Source organism: Brassica napus, chromosome A3 (assembly GCF_020379485.1).
Source record: "Brassica napus cultivar Da-Ae chromosome A3, Da-Ae, whole genome shotgun sequence".
NCBI lineage: Eukaryota > Viridiplantae > Streptophyta > Magnoliopsida > Brassicales > Brassicaceae > Brassica > Brassica napus.
In genome coordinates, this window is record NC_063436.1 from 31,466,759 (window position 1) to 31,487,920 (window position 21,162).

Below are 21,162 nucleotides of genomic sequence, written 5' to 3' on the forward strand. Positions count from 1 at the left end.
CAACCATTGTTCTTTTTTATTTTATCATTTCAAAGTCCAAAAACAAAGTCCAGATGATCATAGAGATGGCCATATTAACTTTCTTTTGTGTAACCGTTTGTGGTTAAAAGTCATTGCTTAGTTGCTTGTAATTTCAAGTCACATAGATCATCATCCATCACTGCTTCACCACTGACCAATTCCTCTTACCCTCGCGCCAATTGCCAAAAAAAAGATTTCCTTCATTGCAGCCATTTAGTTTTCCACATACCCTAATAATATGTACAGTAACTCTGATATATCATAACCAAATTGAATTCGAAATTAAGATAATGTAAGAAGCGTGAAAAAGACATCCGAGGAAGTAGACAGATCTGGGTGGATTCGAACCACCAACCTCTCGTAACGAGAGCTCTACCATTTTGAGCTTACAGATCTACTAATGCAAACCTTGCCCATTGATAATAACGCATAGACTTCTATGGATTAAGATGTCTGTTCCGATCTTTATCCAAATTCCTAGAGAACCTATCCACAATAGAGACAAAGTCCACTAACCCATCATATATATATCAAAGAATTGAAGCTTGCCTTAACATTCACCAAACATTTATTCAAGAATTGTTATATAACAACAATAAATCTAGTACTGGAAGTGAAACTCAACACAAATGCATCAACAAAAACTATAATAATTTAAAAGAACAAATCCCTTCATAGTATATACAGTGCAAAACATTGTTACTACAATTCAACATTTATCTCAAATAAAGAATGAAATACTCCGTTGAGATTTAGAAACAAGAGTTGTGAACTCAAGTTTGTACAAAAACACACTTGTTCTATATACCTCTTGATTTCAACAAGATGAAAAATAACATCCCTTGGGGGGGCAGATTTACGCATAGCCGGGAAACCTTTCAAGGTCTTCAAAGCCATTTGCAACACTAGAAAATATGCAAGATACAATACAATATGCTTACAGTATAGGAAAAAAATTGATGCATCTGATGATCGTTGTTACAAAATAGTTGTTACAAGCAAATTTTAATAGAGGTATAAACACCTTATGAATTCCATGCTGTTATATTATAGAGGATAATAAAAGTGATAAGCAATTCAAATTAACATACCGAGATAATAGTCTTCATAATTCAATTTTGAAATGAAATCCATGAGCAAATATCAAAGCCGTTTTGAGGTTAGATAAGTTATGTTGTACGGTTAAATGGCTGAAGGGAGAAGTGAAACTAAAATTTAAAAGTACCTTTTGGTCTCCATGGAGTATGTTGGATTAGGCGGCGTTTGACTCCAGATCTGCGATCTGGATCCATTCAAAATATGTCTGTATCGAGATATTTTGGTGGAATTTAAGATCAAAACGAATCAGAGTGAGTGTGAGAGCGAGATGCAAGAGACACAAGGTGAGGGGAGAACCCGGGCTTAAAAAATATCCCCGTGCGAACTCCCCTCACAACAACACGAAACTATTTTTTTTATTAGAGATTTTTTTTGGTGACCTGCCATGCAAGCGCACCTGTCATGGCAAAGGTCGGATGACAAAGATGCTTAATCAGAACTCAAGCCAACTCATCGGGGCTTTTTCGTCCTTAACAAACATCTCATACATCCTTCATACTCATCTCATTTCATTTCACATATCTTCCTTCCTCCTTCGGCTCTTCCCTCTTCTTCAATCGCTCCTCTCCAGAATCAAGAGAGTTGACGGATTCATCATCACCTCATCAATCCGCAACGCAAATAGCAGATCCGACGACGAACCTCAAAGCCGAGATCATGAATCACGATCCAACATCAGATCTGGGAATTCGAAATTGAAAAATCAATACTATGGAAAGGAATCAAATCGAATTGAGAATCGGTTATCAGAATAAGCATAATTACCAGCTATTCAACCGATCCTCGGAGATCTCCGCCGCTAAGATCCGTCGTACGCCATGAATCAAACCGGAGCAGCTAGATCCGTGCCCATACGTGATCGATCGGTAGAGCGAGAGCTGAAACTCCGACGATCTGAATCGGAAAGACTCGAATACGTTGACATAGCAGAAAGATCTAGAGATAACGATGAACACAAAAAAAATAAGTTGAAAAGAATAATAATAAGGAAAAAGCGGGTATGGTAACCAAAGAGATCAATGCGTTATCTTTATACACAGAGTTAGCGCTAATCAACGGACGAGATCAAATAGTTACATTTAAGATCAACGGTGGATGTTTTACACGAAAGAAAAATAATTTTAAAGGAAAGTGGACAGCAAATATGGGTTGTTGGCGTTTTACCAATTCCTTGCAACACGTTTTCTTTATTTGAGAACGGAATATTCCTTGCTATTTCCTTCACGACTCTTCCATATTTTTGTATTTTTATTTTATTTTAATTTTCCACATTTGCCTAATAAAAAGTCAAAAACATATAAGAGGCTACGAAGGTGATTGGGCTATCATAAAGCCCACAACTAAATCGACCCAATCCATAAAACACAAAAGGGTTAGGCAGCATAACTTTGTACTTGGTACTACTCTTCCTCATGCAAAGACACTGAATGTTTTTTTACAAGAGTCCAAGACCGTAGAGTGCATACGAGCAAAGACAAGAGTACGTGCATTGGTTTACGTAATAACTTCAAATTCAAGTGAAGAGTGTCACCATCACACTGATGACTAATCTCCATGGGGATTATTAGCATTCTTGTTCCCTGATTGAGATCCACTACCTCTGATCTCAGCATAACCGGGAGGCAGCTTCGGCGGATGAAGAACAGGCAAGTTGCTTGAGGACCCGTTGCCACCAGAAGGTCTGAACGACCAGTTGATTGTGCTGATACCTGAAGATGGAGATGAACTTGAAGAGAACTGGTTATGTTGTCTGAGATATGTAGGCAGTGTGTCCTTATCACTGAGCTGCTGCTTATCAAAGTCCGGAGCATTAGGTGATTTCGCCGGCTCGCTTATCATCTCCCCCGGGTTCATCACACTGGCAGTTCCAAACAGCCAAGGCTGTCTGAATTTCGGATGCTTCTCTTCTTTGCCTTTGGGTTGTTCTTGTTGTTGGTGGGCATGATCAGAAGTTTCAATGGGTTTAACCGATGGCTTGTCTCTGTCTGCTAAACTCGGTTCAGGTGGATCCACGGCTCTAGGAGTTGTTGAGCGGGTTGTAGAGATTGTGGTTGTGGGGAAAGCTTTCTCTGGTGGCACGGCTGGTGTGTAGTTAGATGGGAGAAGATCGTCCCAGTTCTCAAGAAGCTCCTTATAGACTTTTCGCAGGGTTACTTCCGTTAATCCGGTTATCTTACAAATCTCTGCTTGTGTCTTTCGTTTGTCTTCAAGCTGACATGCTAGATAGATAGCAGCTGCAGAAATGCTGATGGGGTTTCTCCGGGTGCAGAAGCATTTGTTGATCACCACTTCTCCAATATGAGTTGCCAGTTCCTAAGAAGTTGAAAAATGACAAATCATCAACGGTGTAATGGAAGCATCTGTGAAATTGAGTGGGGACAATGTCACTACACGACACTTTTAAGACTCTAGATCTCAATGGAGAAGGGAAAAGATTCAGGCACTGATACACTAGTGAGGTTGCATTATAGGGGCAAACCTGAGCAGATTTGTTAAGCTGAAGGAGGGTGCAGAATCTCGGCATATGAACTGATATAGAGTTGCTATTGATGGGTTGACTTAGTTGTAGAGCTTCTCCTAAAATCTTGATGTACTTTCCAATCTCCTTTTGCTGTACATTCGCTGCAATGGAGATTTCCTATTGTTCCAATCAAAGAAAAGGCATCAGACAGTTGTTTAAGTCGCTGCAATGAGCTAAAACAAGTGCTGCTTATTATCTAAGTTCAGAGGCAATGAGAAAATTATGTTTTCACGCTAACATATAAGCAAAACAGTGAAGTAGCCGAGCAGAAAATTAGATTCATTGATGAAGTAGGATCTCTAGCAACCTGAAGAGTTCGAGGCTCCTGAGCTTCTCTAATAGCTTGAACAAGACAAGCAGTAGCCAACGCCTCAACGCTTCTGTTCCTCAAGCAAGTAGCCGAGCAGCAATCCCTAAACAACTGGAAAGCATGCTCAGAGATATCGCAATCCAATCCCAAAATCGACGCCACGTCGATGATCTGCATATAAGCCCTAAGGTTATCCACCACCACCGTCGACGACGAATTCGATCCGGAGGAGGCGAGCTCCAGGGTTCGTTCGAGTTCCGCGAGGTGGCCGGAGAAGGAGAGGGAGGAGCGAGCGAAGATGGGGCTCGGCTCGAGTGACCAGGTGGAGAAGGCCGTGATGAATCCGGTGGGCTCGAACGGATCTTCCTCGTCGGGTGGAGACGGTTGCGCCGCGGGGGGTTGGAGATCGGGAGTGACGAGGGGGAGAGGAGTGTCTTGCGCGCGGAGATGGAAGAGGTGGTGGTTTTGCGTTTGGCGTTCTTCGACTACGCGGCCGCATGAGGTGCATTCGGTTATCGATATGCCGGAGGTCGTGGTGGCGCACCGTCCTTGCGCCGATGAACAGTACGGACACTTCATTTATTTATTTTTCTCTTTCACTCTTTTGTGTTTCGTTATGACTTGAGAGAGTGTTGAATATATACAAAGAGCGTAAAAATAATATTTTCTTCAAGATTTACTTTAATTAATGTAGACTTTAGAGTTCGATTGTGTTTGTATTACAGATGAAAGTATATCACAAGGATCCCTCATAATAAGGTATTTGTATGTAACTACCAATCGATGGAATTTAAAAGGATCATCTTTTTGGCTTCAGCAAGTAGAAATGAACTTGGGTTTATCATTATCATCAGCTACTTGCTGCTTGGCTTGTGTAGAATCTTCTTGAAGCTTCTTCCCAGACCCCTTGCGCTCTGATGATAACAAAACCCAAATGTAATTAATTAGAAGAGATCATCATAGTCAATATATATACAACTCAACAAAGTCGAAAATAAGACATCTAAAGATGAATTCTTAAGTTTATCAAGAAGTTAACTTTGGAATGATGAAAGCTCTACCATATTTGACCAACCAACTTCTACTACAAGTGGGATTTTGGAACAAATGCAAGAAACAAAACCGGAAGCCATAGCTATCAGAGATATCATAAGTGAACATTTTTCTTAAGAAGACAGAATCTCTACTGAATCACAAAGCTACCAGTACCTCTAAAATGTAATATCCTTAACCTAACATTCGATCCATCTTCATACCTTATCTCCACTCCAGACTCACTAAGCCTAATCGTTAAAAATGTATGATCACTAATCCAAAACACATCAATGAAGCGTATAGAATCAAGAATCCTCACCATAGATCGGGAAGGTTTTGAATCAAGTTTGACAGACTGAACCGACATCTTAGCGATTTCATCAATAGCAGCATCTCTAACCCCAGGAACATCACTAGTAAGCTCATCATAAGCAGCAACGAACGCCTCTTGCCAAAACTGAGGCAACTTGATCCGACGACTGTTGGTATACACATCCCACATACGCTTCACCACTCTCTCCCTCTCCTCCATTTCCTACAAAACAACAAATCCTAAATCAGCTCCAAAATCGATTACACAACAAAGACGAAGAAATCAAGAAAGAAAGAGTCACCAGAGCGTCGAGGTGATCGTAGTTTCGAACCCGGAGATCTTCAGATAACCGGTTTAGATTCCCGGTGGATAACCGGAGCGTTACTGTACCGGTGAACATCGACCAAAATGCTAGAAGCAAGAGAGCAGCAAACGCGTAGAACTTGTAACGTCCTCTTCCGAACAACACGGATTCGGAGTGTTCCTTCTTCGAATTCGCCGTCGCCGTCGTCGGCAAGGCGTCGTCCTCCTTCATCGCGAAAAGTGTCGGTTCGATTTAGAAGCTCACTCTCTTTCACTGGTACGAGCCGTTGATTTCTAATTTTTAACAAGTACTAAAACTGTAACTCGATCATGACCGTTGGTTTATATATAATTTGATAAAAGCCACATAAAATTAAACATCCAAACGGTGTCGTATAAAGAAAACACGCTAAAACGCAGTCGTAAAAATAAAAAAAAAACACTAAGCTGTGTCGTTTTCACCGCGTACTTTATGATCACCGTCTCTTTGGAAAAGCGCTTCGATCTCTTCAAGCGACTTTCCTTTAGTCTCCGGCATCAGGAAGAAGAAGAAGTTCCACGCCACCGCCGCGATTCCGGCGAACATAAAGAAAGCTCCGCCGGTCGTAATCGCCTTGGATAACGACAAAAACGACATCGACACGGTGGCGTTCATGACTCTGTTCACCGCAACGCCGAGACTCGCTCCTTGAGCTCTAAGCTTCAACGGAAAGACCTCAGAGCTGTACACCCAAGTTATTGGGCCGAGCCCAATAGAGAAAAACGCTACGAAGCTATAAGCCGAAACTATACTCAGCACCAAAGCCCAAACCAGTTTCCCGCCAGAATTTTGGGCCATCGTAAGCCCAAACCCTAGCATTGTCAACGCACCAATCATTCCTCCAACGCTGGTCAACAAAAGCTTCCTCCGACCTACCTTGTCGAGCAAGAAAGTCGCTGTGAAAATAAACGTCGTTTTCATGATCCCGACACCGATTGTAACCAAGAAAAGCTTGTCTTTAGTTGTGATCCCTGCTCTTTTGAAGATCTTCGGACCGTATAGCAACACGGCTTCGATACCAGTTGCGTGTTGGAAGAAATGAATCCCTAACGCAGTCAAAAGAACTCGTCTCACCGCAGGTGTTGGTCTTAGGATAAGCTCTTTCCAAACCCCTTCTCCGTGAGTCTTCTTGTTCTCCATCTTCACCACCTCATCTTTGCACTTCGGGTCTATTCCCGCGGCGGTTTTGATGTCTTGAAACCTAAGCTCCGCCTCTTCAGGCGAGTTCGACACCAAGTCCAGTATCCTTTTGCCCTCTCCGAGACGTCCTTGCAGAATCAGCCACCGTGGAGATTCAGGCATTTTCAAGATCCCGAAGGCTAGAACTAGCGACGGGATCGCAGCTATGCCGAGCATCAGTCTCCAACCGATATGCATAGGTAGCTTGGAGAAGAAGTAATTCACTAAGTAACCGATTAAAATCCCTATACTGATACAAAGATGAGGTAGAGAAGCTAAGAGTCCTCTATGTGAAGCCGTTGCTATCTCTGCCGAGTAAACCGGTGCGACCATTAGGGCGAAACCGACTCCGAGCCCGGCGATGCATCTACCGGTGAGGAGAACAGGGTAACTTGGGCCCCAGCCCATTAGTATTGAGCCCAACATGAAGAGTATTGAGGCCAAGACGATTGTGTAACGTCGTCCGATTATGTCCGACGTTCTCCCGGCGAGCAATGATCCGACGAGGGCACAGAGGTTGAGAATTCCGGTGAGAACTTCGATTTGAACTTCGTTTGTCTTTAACTCTTCTTCTATAAACACCATCGCTCCACTCATAACGCCAGTATCTACACACAACGTATCTTATCATGAGTTCTTATTGTTACAACTTTCAAAAGAATAATAATAATAAGTATGTATAACACCATGACATATTTGTTTTTTTTTAAACAAATGTTTTTTGAAAAATTAACAGCTGTACATATTAAAATCCCTATAACTTTTGGAGATATCTTAATTATTATTATATACGTACCGTAACCAAAGATGATGGAGACGATGGAGGCGACAATAGCACATTGAAGCGCGTATCTATTAACTCCGGTGTGCTCCTCGGTCGGCTTCTCGGCCGCATTCTCGTTGGAGATTTGATCGTCCATGATTAATTCACCAGCACGTAATTAGAAAACTATAGAGTATACAAACGTTAACTAATGTCTCTCCCAGTTGTAAGCTTTTGTCTGAAAGTTAGATATGTGTTTGCTTCTTAAGTTTTCTCTCACCACCAAAGAAGATTCGTTGATTATATATAGAAAATAATAGATGACAACACAGACAAGACTGTACTCGTGAAAGCCACAAGTTTGAAAAGAGAGGATTTAGTTATTTTTGAATCCAATGGACAAGAGTCATCCATATCTTCTTATATTTTTATCTATTTGTAGAAGTTTGTTTGTGACAAGAGTACTGGTACTCGAAGACCCGATCAATGATTCTAATTACAGACCCTAATTAAGTACATGTGTAATAACAGCTGGACGTGACTCTAAATTTGGAAGTCTGATGTATCCAAACGTTGATCAGTTGCCTTAATACTAGTTAACTTTTGATTTTGGATAAGAACATATCTATAACCAAGCTGGCTTATTGGTCGTAGTTAAAACGTAGAAGTTTGGCTACCTAAGATATTTTGTAAATTTAATGAAAAGATATGGGTAGAACACGAGTCTGCTATAATTGGATAAGAACTATTTTTTAATAGCTGCTTTTTGTTTTTATCCTCGTGAATGTCTTGATGTCAATGTGTAACCAAACTCATTTTGGGGCTGGATTCACAGATTCAAGGTCAACTGTGGAGAGTACTGTGTAAAACGTCATGGGTCTATTTTCATTAGTTTTCAGAAGTTTGAATTTTTGATTATTTAATGGGAAAAAGAAGTGGCTATTTGGATTTTAGACTTTGAGTCCTACGAAAAGCCAAATATGTTTTGCGTAAAATTTTGAAAAATTAATATCATGTTTACATAATATGATTGAAGTTATTTCTTCCATCTTTTCTTGTAGTTTTTCATAAATTTTTTCCCAAAAGAAATAAAATAAGATAAAACCCAAAAAATCTGATTTGGGAAGCTTACACGTACATCAGATTACATACACTACTACATACGATAGTAGTACTAAGCGCAAGTGTTGATGAACATAAAACATTTGTAATCAATAATGCATACTTATAAATAGGATTTTATACAACCAATTAAAAGATACTTTAGAATAGTAGCTTACTATGGTCCAACAATAGTTAAATGAAATTTCTATATCCACAGTCCACACCACCACAAACTATACAATCCTGACACATCTTGCGACTAACTAAATGGGTCCGATTTAACAGAAATATCTTGAATAATTAATTTGATTTGATCTTGAAAGAATATTTTGTTGACAATGTATTGCTATAATTAATAAGAACTTGACGACAAAAGATCTAAGAAAAGTCTATGCATTGTGCTTTGATATTTTCTGCATAGTTTATAACATTTTCTCTAATGTTGACTAATAATACATCGCGATATCATAACCTTGCGTGGTAACGTATTTAACTAAACTATCAAAGATAAAGATAATGTTGAATCGCTGTTGCCATTTTAAACTCAAAGTAATGTTATATATTTTTAATTTTTTTATGAAATTTTGTGGCCTTTATATATGTCTTAAAACAAATTATTAAATTTTGTAGTTATATGTTAGAACGACTTTATTTATTTATTTTTTTAATTTAAAATTGTGAGATTATTAACACATATTTGGATCGCTCTCTAAACTCTGTAGAAATGATATAATGTACCAACAAGAATCAAAGTAAATTAACCGTAACCATACCTCTCTCTCACACACGCACCCTGGGCTTTAATCTTACGTTAAGTTAACTTCTCTAATCTCTATCATAAAATAAGTGGACTTTCATGTTTTCCATAAGATCATCATTTGAAAGAAAATATATTCGACAGTACTGTCTCCGGACGAATGGTGTTATTGGACTTTTTCGTCAAAAGTTTATGTTGGACTTATTAGTATGGAGACATAATACTTTTCAACAAAAGTGTTCAACAAACAAGTTTATTAAATTATTTAAGAGTCATATTGATATTGTGCATTATTATCATGCAGAAAATAATTTGATTATTGCACATTGTCTTATGTGCAATAATAAAATTACTTGTGGAATAAGGCTAGGGGTTAGCAGAGTACTGCTCAAACAGATAAGCTCCTACGAGCTATTAAGATCATCATCATCATCTACTTCTCCTACATTTTTGGAATGATGGAAGCTCTACCGTACTTAACAATAAACCTCTTCTACAAGTGGGATTTTGCAAGAAACAATACTGAAAGGTGAAAGCTATAGCTAAGAAGACCGAATCTGCTGAATCACATGCTACAAATTTATTGAAACATTAAGACTAGTACCTCTAAGATGTAATGTCCTTAAATAACCTAACACTTGATCAAATGATCGATCTTCATAAGTAATCTCCTGATCACTAACCCTAACAGTATGATCGAACCGTTGCACGGGTCTTGCAAGCATATAGCCATACATCTTGTCACCAATAACAGATAAAGATAGAATGGAGAGGGTTTATCTTTAAGAACTTAAAGAGCAACATTAGAATGGAGAGGGTTTATCTTTAACATCCAGACCTTCAACCAAGCTCTATTAGCTAAACAAGCCTGGCGTATACTTACAAAACCCGACAGTCTACTAGCTCGAGTACTACTAGGGAAGTATTGTCACTCTAAGTCTTTTCTCGAGGCTCAAGTCCCAGCGGTGTGTTCACATGGGTGGAGGAGTGTTCTACATGGGAGGGACCTCTTAAAAGGAAACCTAGGAAGGGCTATAGGGAATGGTGAGACTACTAAAGTCTGGAAAGACTCGTGGATATCGCTAAACACACAGGTGAAACCTTTTGGACCTATACCAGAAGCAGCAGTGGACCTTACAGTATCAGACCTACTCACGTCGGATATGCAATGGAATCAAGATAAGATTGAAACTTTCTTACCTCATTTGTTAAGGAGATTCAAATGCTACAACCAAGTCTCTCGAAAGTTGAGGACTCCTTTGTTTGGCAACCATTACAGTCTGGAGTGTACACTACCCGATCAGGATATTTCTCTGCAACGATGCAGACAGCTACGAATCCAAATTCGTCTGAGCCAGTAGCTTTTAGCTGGGTGAAAGACGTTTGGTCTGAAGTTTGTTCACCAAAAATGAAGCTCTTTCTGTGGTCTATCATCCAGAGAGCTCTGCCGTTGGGAGAGAACCTACAACACAGAGGAATGGTTTCAGGATCGCTCTGTAAAAGATGCAATGTATGCAAATACTTACCTTGCAGAGATAATTCAAACAAGGCTTGCAGGATCAGGAATGTATGTATTTGCCCCGTTCTTAACCACTTTGCAGACTTTGCCTTTTCAAGGCAATTGTTGTCAAGGCAATTGTTGTTGGGTTCATTTACCCCTATTGACTGCAGAAGAAGAATAGTGTATCATTAGTTCTCATGTATCATTAGTTCTCAAGTAAAACAGCAAAACCAAACAAAATAATAGTGTGCAAATACTTACCCTGCAGAGATCATTCAGACAAGGCTTGTGTGATGCAGTTTCATACTTGAAAACAAGTGATGTGTCGATAACCCTTGCTTGATGAAGTTTTAAGCCTGAGATCAAGATCGAAAAATTAATCAAAATTTTTCTACTGATAAAGAGAAACTGAATTTGAAAATTACCATTACCTTATATGTCAGTGCTCAAACCGTGACCAACCATAATGGTATCAACCTGAAACAAAGCCTTCAACTGTTCATATAACAGCATATCAGTGCTGCCAGGATGGTGATATGCGGCTAATCCCGTAGTGTTTCTCTAGAGTTCTCCGTCAGCGCCCAATCTGACTCGTCAAACAGCGGCACGTACTCAAAGCTGTAGTTTCCAAGCCTCAAAGTCATCCGAACTAGCCTCTGCTCAGGCCTCTCACCCGGCTGTTGCTGTCGCAAATCATAGACAACACTGTGATGGGCTTAGTAGAAAAGCGAAAGTCTGAAATTAAAAAAAATACAAGACTTTTCAACTAAAATTACAATGCATTAAATAAATGTTACATATAAACGCACAATGGTCTAGCAATGTATGTTGGGTCATATGTTTTTTTTGGAAATGATCGGAGGAAATCAAAAGAAATAAATTCCAAATTGATTTTAGTGCAAGTTAAACACATAAGTTTACAAAATGAGTAAATTTTAAGCAAACATTGCAATTTTAAACAAATAAGTTTACAAAACAAATAAATTTTGAGTAAGTTAATCACAAGCTTCATTGCAGCTTCTGCCTTTTGATGGCAATTGTTGGACGCGTTCTCCTTTTCATATTCCAACATTGACTGCATGAAAAAGAATAGTGTATATATCACTAGTTCTCAAATACAAAGCAAAACCCAACATGTACAAATACTTACCTTGTAGAGATAATTCAAACAAGGCTTGCATGATACATATTCATACTTGAGTTAAAGCGAAGTGTCTATCACTCATGTACGGTGATATTAAATGCTAAGATCAAGATCAAAAGATTCATTAGACCTTTGAAACCGGTGAAAATAAACTGACTGAAACATTTTTACAAATTACATCATTGTTCAAACGGTGACCAACAAAAACAAAACCTTCAGTTGTCTTAAATATCTGCCACATTATCAGCTTTTTCAAGACCTTTGGCAGTGAGTCCAGACAACCCTATAATCGACAACTTGTTGATTTGGTTTCACCAATTTGTCAATAATCACTTGATACACATATTATCTAATTGAAAACAGACACAATTGACAACAAAAACTCACTTAAAGAAAGATTTTTAGAAATCCATTGTCCCCCGTCAGAACCGCATCTACTTAGCAGTCTCATCTACTGTGTTGGGCTCAGTAAAGAAGCTATTTGCTGAGATTAAAATAAATTCAGCTATGAGAATGTATTACAAGATAAATAAAATTTAAGAAAGCAAGTGACGAGGTTACATGAGAGTTTTAGAAGTAGAAATGATTTTAAAGTTCTACTTTGTATTAGATAGCCACAAAAAAAAATAAGATTCAATGAAAAAATATGTGATTTCATAGATATCAAAAACAAAAAGCAAACATTAAACAAAAATCACTTAAAGATATCCAAAAATATGTGTTTACTACCTGCAAATCCCTTATTCTTATCAAGTGTCATAAAGAAAACGACCAAGGTCTTTTTTGATTCGCATATAAGGAGAAGGTATTAGTAATGTTTATTTTTATTCCTTATGAAACTGAAAAAGATTCTGCATAAAAAAGAGAACCTTGAAAACGGCTTGACGTGTTGAATTTATAAAAACATATACAATTGTAGATACTCAATGAACATCTAACAAATAAAAATAAGAAAAAAATTCAAAACATGAGAGACAGAAAAATGAGTATCTCAAACAAGAAACTTTGAAAACTCTCCAAGAACCTCTAATCTCATATGCTTGTCTATAATTAGTCTAACATTTATTAAAATGTTAAATTATTGAAATAGCTAAATTATATTAACATACTAATATTATTTTGATAAAAACCCCATTTGAGATATTTTACTAATGAGTTTGCTCTAAGCAAATGGAGCTTTTTTGGGTGTTTTGATCTTTCATGTTTCCCGTTTAATCATTTAAGGGTTACCAACTTAGTAAGCAATATATTCCGTAGTGAGACTTGTAGAGGTTAAGTTCTAAGACATCTAGAATATTAAACAGTATTGATCAAAAGGGTTAGTTAAAAACATAGTGATAGATTATACATCTCCTTAACAGTGTTTTTTTTCTTATGTTAATAAAGCTAGTAGTCACCATACTTTTTCACAATATTTGGTCACGTTGTTATGAGCTTATGATACAAGGATGATAAAACTCGTAGTAAATTTAATTAATCACGGACACTAGTTGAAGACAAATCTTAAAATGCGTCATAGACCTCATGGACTCATGGGATGGGACACATAAGTCGTCATTTGTTACTAAATATCATCGAAATAAATTGGTGGAGGGAGTCGCATATCTAATTATTTTGATGAATTTGATACAAGGTCTAGTATATACTGTATAGTATAAAAGTTGTGAACCTAACCAAAGAGTTAATTATCAAATACTCTCAATAACTAGATGTGTACATCTTCACTCTACAATGTCTTTTGTTTTCTGGTCTGAAATGTTAAATTCTTCACTCTACAATGTTTCGAGAAATCTTTAATTATTTCATATTCCGCATCTACGTGCAACCATTTAAACAAACAAATCACAACACAATAGAATACAAACGTAAACATATAAACGAAAGAAGAAAGCAATACAAAACACATTAACAAATAAACAAGAGACAACAAGACCAAACTTTCGACCATCAGCAACCTAAACACTCTTGACAGAATTAAAAGCTTTATCTCTGCGTTCTCTCCTCCTTCTCAGGCTTGCCACTGAGGCTGAGGCGGCTACCACTTCTACTCTGGTGGTTGTTGAGGCAGTGGCGGCCATTGCTTCTCTTCTTCTTCTTCTTCTTCTCGTTTCCTCCTCTCTTCCTCTTCTTTCTTCGCCTCTTCTTCTTCTCTCTTCCTCTCATCATCTCTCTTCTTCATCTCCGTCTCCACTTTAAGCTTGTCCAACTCTCCTTCCGCACAATAAGGACATCCCAACACAACCGCATCCTTCTGAGCTCCCAGCAATCCCTCAATCATCACACTACTCACATTCAACGACGCAGCTAATACCTCCTGGTCAAGTAACCGCAAAGCTGACCTCTGCCCGGCTAAGAACTGTGGCTCGTTGTTCCTAGCTGAAGTAGTAAACCCTATGAACACTAACGACTCATTTATAAAAGACATTTGAGCCATTGGATGTAACCGTGGAACTGCGAAAATATCTCCTTCCTCTACCTTAAACCTCATGTTCTTACACTCCGATGATGATGATGTTGAAGAAATCGAAGATCTAAGCACACGAACCATTCCTGATCCTTTCAACACAATTGAGATCTCACAAGCCCATGGGTTCCAGTGAGGTCCCATCATCGATGCTTGAGTTAGATTCACCATGGAGACTCCAACCATTGAGCCGCTTAACACTTCTAGATCCTTCCTGTTAATCGTTATAGTACGACCGTTAGGGCTCTGGAAGTCAGGTTCCGATTCGAAGACATTGAATGTCTTTGCTTTCTTTGTCTTCTTCTCCTTCTTCTTTTTCTCCGCTGCGCTTACATATCCGGCAAAGAGTTTGAGTAACCGCGGTTGGAGCTGCCACGTGTATGTGTTGGCCTCACCAGGCGTGCTCAGCATGTCATGCACTATCAGTGGTGGTTGCGTACGGTTCGTCATCAGACCAATAATTTCCTCAGGAACCTGATTAAAACCCAATGAATCCAATTAACACAATGGAAATTAAAGCGCGTCTACTAGAGTAGCTTGAAAGGCAAGGTATACACATATTTGTATCTTGACCTAATATCATCTCTAGTACTACAAAGTATAAACCATACATTAGCAAATATATCCATACCCCAAAAGCTGACTGGAGAATGGCCTCATCAAAACCAAACAATAGATCTGTGATGCTCGAATACGCACCAAAGCAAGGATCCTGCATCCACAATAAGAAGAAAAATATAAAACAAACAAATGAAGAAAATTAAATTAAAAAAAAAATACACCAAAAAAAAAATTAAAAAAAATAAATGAAAAAATTCAAATAAAATAATAATATCTTACATGTAAACACTCCTCGGTGTTTGAGAAAATTGCGTAAACCCTAAGTTTGGTTCCAAGAAAGATATCAATCGGTTTGCTTTGTAAGTAGAATACTGTACCGGGACGTAACCTGTAAACGTCCCCTCGTCGTATCTCAGAACTCGTCGCTTCCGCCTCGACCCAATTCAGAATCCCACTTCCTATATAAAATAAACAAATCCGTTTTTAACTAAACCGCAAAATTTATCCGTACACCAAACTAACAAAAATACGTACATGACAATGAAACAGTTTATATATATGTACCAGACTCGACAAAGAAGACCATGTCTGAATGAAGAAGAAGAGAGAGCAAAAGAGCGTTTGGCTCCAGCGTTATGGAATGTATTTTGTAAGGTCCCATCCCGCCGCATCCCTCGCCGATTTGAACGGTTGAGATCTGTCCGAACTGGGTCCCGAAGATTGGTTAAAGGTAAAACAGAGAGAGCTTAAAGAGAGAAAGACAAAGACTGAAACTTGTAATCTTATTGCTCAAAGGTTTTAGGTTACAAAGCTAATGTATTTAAAGACTGTAAAGAAGGATCTAGACACAGACCAGCCAGCTGTCTTCTTAGGAACCATCAACGGTCAAGAGAGCATATCGGTTGTGCAGCTGCAATCTCTGCCTCTCCGTACTCTTTGAGCTGCATCTTTGAATACGGTTTGTTGCAGAGACAGCTACTGCTTCTTTGTCTCTATTCACCATTTGAATGGGCTTCGTAGTGGGCTTCGTCTTATGGCATTGGGCTGCCATAACCCTCTGTTTCTGAGCTACGTTAATAGCCCCTCGCAAACTCGTGGTGGGGGAAGGAACCACACCGAGTTTGAATCGCAGCGAGAAGTAAGCTGCTTGTGGTAACGACTTTGTGAAAATGTCGGCTACTTGAGAAGTTGCAGAGACATGATGCACCACTAACGTTCCCTTTGCCACTTGCTCTCTTGCATAATGATAATGTGTTGCAAAATGTTTGGACTTCTTGTGAAGAACTGGATTGGCAGTTAAATGCACTGCTGATAGGTTGTCGCAGAAGACTTCAGCCGGTTTCTTTGGTGCAGAGCCAAGTTCTTGGAGTACATCAGCTATCCAAGATAACTCAGCTGCAGTATCAGAAAGACATCTGTATTCAGCTTCTGTCGACGAACGTGAGACAGAATCCTGTTTTTGAGCAGACCAAGAGATCAAATTAGTTCCAAGCATTGTGCAGAAACCTCCAGTAGATCGTCTTGTCTCACTACAACCTGCCCAATCACTGTCACAGAAAGCTTTAAGAGAAGAGTCAGAATCACTATAGAAGTGTAAACCCATTGTGATTGTTCCTTTAATATATCGCAACACTCTTTTCAGTAGATGAAAGTCAGCCATTGTTGGCTTATGCATTCTTTGACAAACCAGGTTCACAGCAAACTGAAGGTCTGGCCTCGTCAGAGTCAGGTACTGAAGTTTGCCGGCTAAACTTCGGAAGTATGAGGGAGTTTCAAACAGTTCATCTTGATGAGGTACTCGATCAATCTGCAATGGTAACGGGGTTGGCATAGGAGCACACTCCAGCATCCCTGCACTCTGTAGTAAATCAGTGGCATATTTCTCTTGATTCAAAAACATGCCAGTAGGTGTATACTGCACCTGAATCCCAAGAAAATAGCTCAGAGCTCCCATATCTTTCATCCTGAATTCTTTCCCAAGCGACTCAAGCAGCTTTGCGATAACACTCTTGTCATTCCCAGTCAACACCATATCATCAACATATAATAAAAGAAAGATGATGATGCCATCTCTGTTGTAGATGAAAAGAGAAGGGTCTTTCACACTGTAGATGAACCCATACTTCAATAGAAACGAGCTGAATTTATCAAACCAAGCTCTTGGAGCTTGTTTGAGGCCGTAAATAGCTTTGTGAAGGAGACACACATGATCTGGTAATTCTTCACTCACAAAGCCAGGAGGCTGCTTCATGTAAACTGTATCAAGTAAATCCCCGTGAAGAAAAGCGTTTTTCACATCTAGTTGCTTAAGATCCCATTTATTGACAGTGGCGAAATGTAAGACCATCCTCACTGTTGCTGTTCTTACCACTGGGCTATAGGTTTCAAGGAAGTCAACACCTTCTTCTTGTTCATTCCCTCTAGCTACAAGCCGCGCTCTTAAATTCTTTACTGTTCCATCGGCATTCAGCTTGGTTTTAAAGATCCAACCGCATCCTATAACATGAACATTGACAGGTCGTGGAACAAGACTCCATGTTTCTGTTTCATGGCAAGTGTCGATTTCATCAGTCATAGCACCATTCCATCCTGGATGATTGAGTGCAGCTTTCACAGTTCTCGGTTCTTCCGGAACAGTTTTTACTGTATGAAGCACGTATCTTGGGTTTGGCTTCCTTACGCCAACCTTTCCTCGAGTAACCATCGAATGAGAATTATCTGCAGGCTCAGGAGGTGTTTGTTGATTTGCAGGGGAGAGAGGTGGGAAATCATCATCTGAAAAGAGTGAATCATTAACACTTGAAGTTGTTGAGTTTGAACCTTCAGTGGCAGAGGTTAATGTGGGTTGCTGCACTGTGGTTGTTGCATGGTTTCTGTTTCCGTGCACCACAAGATCAGAAAGAGGAGCTTCAGGAGAAACTTCTTGCTCTTGAACATCGACTTGAAGACCTTTTGTCCACGCAGATAACAGAGGAGTCTCAGGTTGAGGAAGGAGATGTTGGTAAACATCAGTATACGGAAATCTTTGTTCATCAAATAAGACATGCCTGCTGATATATACTCTGCCTGTTGGTGGATGAAAGCACCTGTAGCCTCTGTGTTTTTCTGTGTATCCCACAAAGACACACAACAAGCTTCTCGGATCAAACTTATTATGAGTATATGGACGGAGATTTGGATAACATGCACATCCTAGCACACGAAGAGCAGAGTATTGAGGAGCAATCCCATTTAGTTTCTCAAATGCACTCACTGTTTTGTGATGAACTGCCGTTGGAAGGAGATTGGACAGAAAGTTTGCAGTGAACAGAGCTTCAACCCAAAGATTCTGTGGCAGTTTAGCTTCAAACATCATTGATAATCCCAACTCTATAAGATGTCTATGCTTTCTTTCTGCCATACCATTTTGTTCTGGTGTATGAGGGCAAGAAAGAAAATGTTGAATCCCGCAGGTTGTAAGATGAGATGAGAATTGCGTGTTTACAAATTCACCACCTCCATCACTCTGAAAAATCTGAATCTTTCTCCCAAACTGATTTTCCACAAGACTTTGAAAGGATTTAAATGTTGCAAAGACATCTGACTTGAGTTTTAAAGGATACAACCATGAGAATCTTGAGAAATTGTCAATAAAAATGACATAATATCTAAAACCTTGAACAGAGGTAACTGGAGCAGGACCCCATACATCACAGTGAATCCTCTCTAAGGGATTTGAAGACTGAAAAACTGACTTAGAAAAGGGTAACTTGCAAGTCTTCCCTAGTTGACAAGGTTCACACATGAACTTTGTAACTTTATTCACTGAAATAGCCTTAACAGAAGATAGATGTTGAAGAATCTGTTGGTGAGGATGCCCCAATCTCTTGTGCCACAACTCATCACTTGTTGACTGCTGCCTGGAGGAGTAGAACGCAAGAAACTGTGGATTCTCTAACCGGTACAAACCTTCAAGTTTGCTTCCTTGACTGAGAAGCTGTTGTGTCTTTTTGTCCTTAACAAACACATTTTTAGAGTCAAAGGTGAATTCACATGCATAATCATCAGTGAGTTTTGACACAGAGAGTAGTGACTTAGTGATTTGCGGACAAACAAGAACATCTTTAAGAGGTAGAGTACCTGAGAGACCCGGAATGGCTATGGAACCAACATGAGTAATGGGAAGAAAGTCACCATTACCAACAATGACTGCATCTGAACCGGAATAAGGTTGAGCATTTTGCAGATTCTGAGCTGAACTGGTGATGTGATGAGTCGCTGCAGTGTCAGGATACCATTCGTTGGCTTCATAGTCAACATCCTCAGAGGTTCTAATCGCAGCCATAGCTTGAGGAGCTTCAGTCTGTTGAAAATGTGGATCAAAGCGCTTGTAGCATTTGAATGCTGAGTGCCCAAATCTTCCACAAATCTGGCATGTTGGTCTTGAGCTGCTGTTTTGAGAACTACGACCACCAGTTTGACCGAACTGCTGGTAAAAGCCTCGACCTTGCGTTGAGTAGCCACGACCTCTGTATCCTCCTCTGTGTTGTCCTCTTCCTCGTCCATAGTAACCCCCTCTGTCTGTATAGAACGCCTGATGAGGAACAACTTCATTGGAGACACTGTAAGCTTGAACCTTATCTTCAAATGCAGTCAGTTTGGCCATGACGTCATCAAGAGATGGAGCAGGGAGAGCATCCATCGAGTTTTCTACAACAGTGCAGATGGACTCGTACTCACGACCCAAACCGTTCAAAACACCAAAAATTTTCTCACTTTCTGGAATAGGAGCTCCTATGGAGTCTAGTTGGTCACACAAAGTCTTGATTTCAGCAAGATACACAGCCATCGTTTTTGTACCTTTTGTTAAAGTCTGAATCTTTCTCTGTAGAGCCAACTTCCTTGTAGCAGAAACCCTATTGTACTTCTGTCCAAGAGAGAACCAGACCTCTTGAGATGTATGAAGACCATAAACAGATCTGAGAGCGGTTTCTGAAAGTGTTCCATAGATCCACGCCATAATGAGCTGGTCCTTCTGAACCCATTTCATAAACTCAGGATTTGCAGCTTCAACGACTTGGTCTTCTTGTCTGACGGTCATGGTCTGAGCTGGTCTTGGTTTGGAGCCATCAACGTAACCAAGAAGCATCTGAGACGCCAAGAACTGCTCAAACTGCAACTTCCAGAGAAGATAGTTGTCATCTTTGAGCTTTAACGTAACACACTGATTTATGGTGAGATTTGAAGCAGAGTGAGGATCAGGATTGTCTTCCATAGCTCTGATACCATAAAGGTAAAACAGAGAGAGCTTAAAGAGAGAAAGACAAAGACTGAAACTTGTAATCTTATTGCTCAAAGGTTTTAGGTTACAAAGCTAATGTATTTAAAGACTGTAAAGAAGGATCTAGACACAGGCCAGCCAGCTGTCTTCTTAGGAACCATCAACGGTCAAGAGAGCATATCGGTTGTGCAGCTGCAATCTCTGCCTCTCCGTACTCTTTGAGCTGCATCTTTGAATACGGTTTGTTGCAGAGACAGCTACTGCTTCTTTGTCTCTATTCACCATTTGAATGGGCTTCGTAGTGGGCTTCGTCTTATGGCATTGGGCTGCCATAACCCTCTGTTTCTGAGCTACGTTAATATTGGTTTCCATTGATCTTTCTTGATCAGAAGAGGCGACGAGAACCCGCAACATGACGGTACAGCAGCGACGTCGTTTTCTTCGTCCGACGACTCATCAAACTCTTCAGACTTAGCCCACGACTTGGTGCAGAGTAATACAAGAAAGAGAAGAACAAAGAGTGGTAACACCGTAAACTTAGTCATCTCTGTAATTTTTCTAATAAATGTTTATGCTATCCGCTGCGTATTAAATCGTACAATATAAAGGGAACGGGAGAAATAGACACTGTAGGGTATACAATCACTACGTGTTTTAATTGTTTGTACACGTGCTTGTATTACGTCGACAAGTGCATGGTTCTTTGATAACAATTTAAATTACCCGCTAAGATACAAAGCTCAAATTTTAAAAATCGGGATGATAAGAACCGTTGATGATAGTAGAGC

At 39.6% G+C, this 21,162-nt stretch overlaps 4 protein-coding genes across 7 annotated transcripts; all 4 read right to left on the reverse strand.

Annotated features, from left to right (window-relative positions):
• Positions 1 to 651: 651 nt before the first annotated feature.
• Positions 652 to 4,564, reverse strand: BNAA03G53510D (plant-specific TFIIB-related protein 1). 4 transcript variants are annotated; one of them, XM_048767059.1, is made up of 6 exons: positions 3,948 to 4,564; positions 3,599 to 3,757; positions 1,885 to 3,432; positions 1,517 to 1,800; positions 1,247 to 1,324; positions 652 to 926 (listed from the first exon to the last, which is right to left on the reverse strand). In XM_048767059.1, exons 1-3 carry the CDS (start codon positions 4,527 to 4,529, stop codon positions 2,665 to 2,667), a joined length of 1,509 nt encoding a protein of 502 aa, XP_048623016.1. In that variant the 5' UTR covers positions 4,530 to 4,564; the 3' UTR covers positions 652 to 926; positions 1,247 to 1,324; positions 1,517 to 1,800; positions 1,885 to 2,664. The 4 variants fall into 4 exon arrangements, with proteins under 4 accessions (XP_048623016.1, XP_048623015.1, XP_048623014.1 ...); XM_048767058.1 differs by having other exon boundaries at positions 652 to 1,324; XM_048767057.1 differs by having other exon boundaries at positions 1,247 to 1,800.
• Positions 4,565 to 4,613: 49 nt separating this feature from the next.
• On the reverse strand, positions 4,614 to 5,853 carry BNAA03G53520D. The gene is made up of 3 exons (XM_013893969.2): positions 5,600 to 5,853; positions 5,305 to 5,520; positions 4,614 to 4,864 (listed from the first exon to the last, which is right to left on the reverse strand). Exons 1-3 carry the CDS (start codon positions 5,831 to 5,833, stop codon positions 4,805 to 4,807), a joined length of 510 nt encoding a protein of 169 aa, XP_013749423.1. The 5' UTR covers positions 5,834 to 5,853; the 3' UTR covers positions 4,614 to 4,804.
• Positions 5,854 to 5,913: 60 nt separating this feature from the next.
• LOC106451970 (probable polyol transporter 6) lies at positions 5,914 to 7,998 on the reverse strand. Its single transcript, XM_013893967.3, has 2 exons — positions 7,617 to 7,998; positions 5,914 to 7,428 (listed from the first exon to the last, which is right to left on the reverse strand). Exons 1-2 carry the CDS (start codon positions 7,738 to 7,740, stop codon positions 6,044 to 6,046), a joined length of 1,509 nt encoding a protein of 502 aa, XP_013749421.1. The 5' UTR covers positions 7,741 to 7,998; the 3' UTR covers positions 5,914 to 6,043.
• A 5,907-nt stretch (positions 7,999 to 13,905) lies between these two features.
• On the reverse strand, positions 13,906 to 15,860 carry LOC106451973 (vicilin-like seed storage protein At4g36700). The gene is made up of 4 exons (XM_013893970.3): positions 15,679 to 15,860; positions 15,394 to 15,572; positions 15,185 to 15,265; positions 13,906 to 15,027 (listed from the first exon to the last, which is right to left on the reverse strand). Exons 1-4 carry the CDS (start codon positions 15,773 to 15,775, stop codon positions 14,134 to 14,136), a joined length of 1,251 nt encoding a protein of 416 aa, XP_013749424.1. The 5' UTR covers positions 15,776 to 15,860; the 3' UTR covers positions 13,906 to 14,133.
• Positions 15,861 to 21,162: the final 5,302 nt, after the last annotated feature.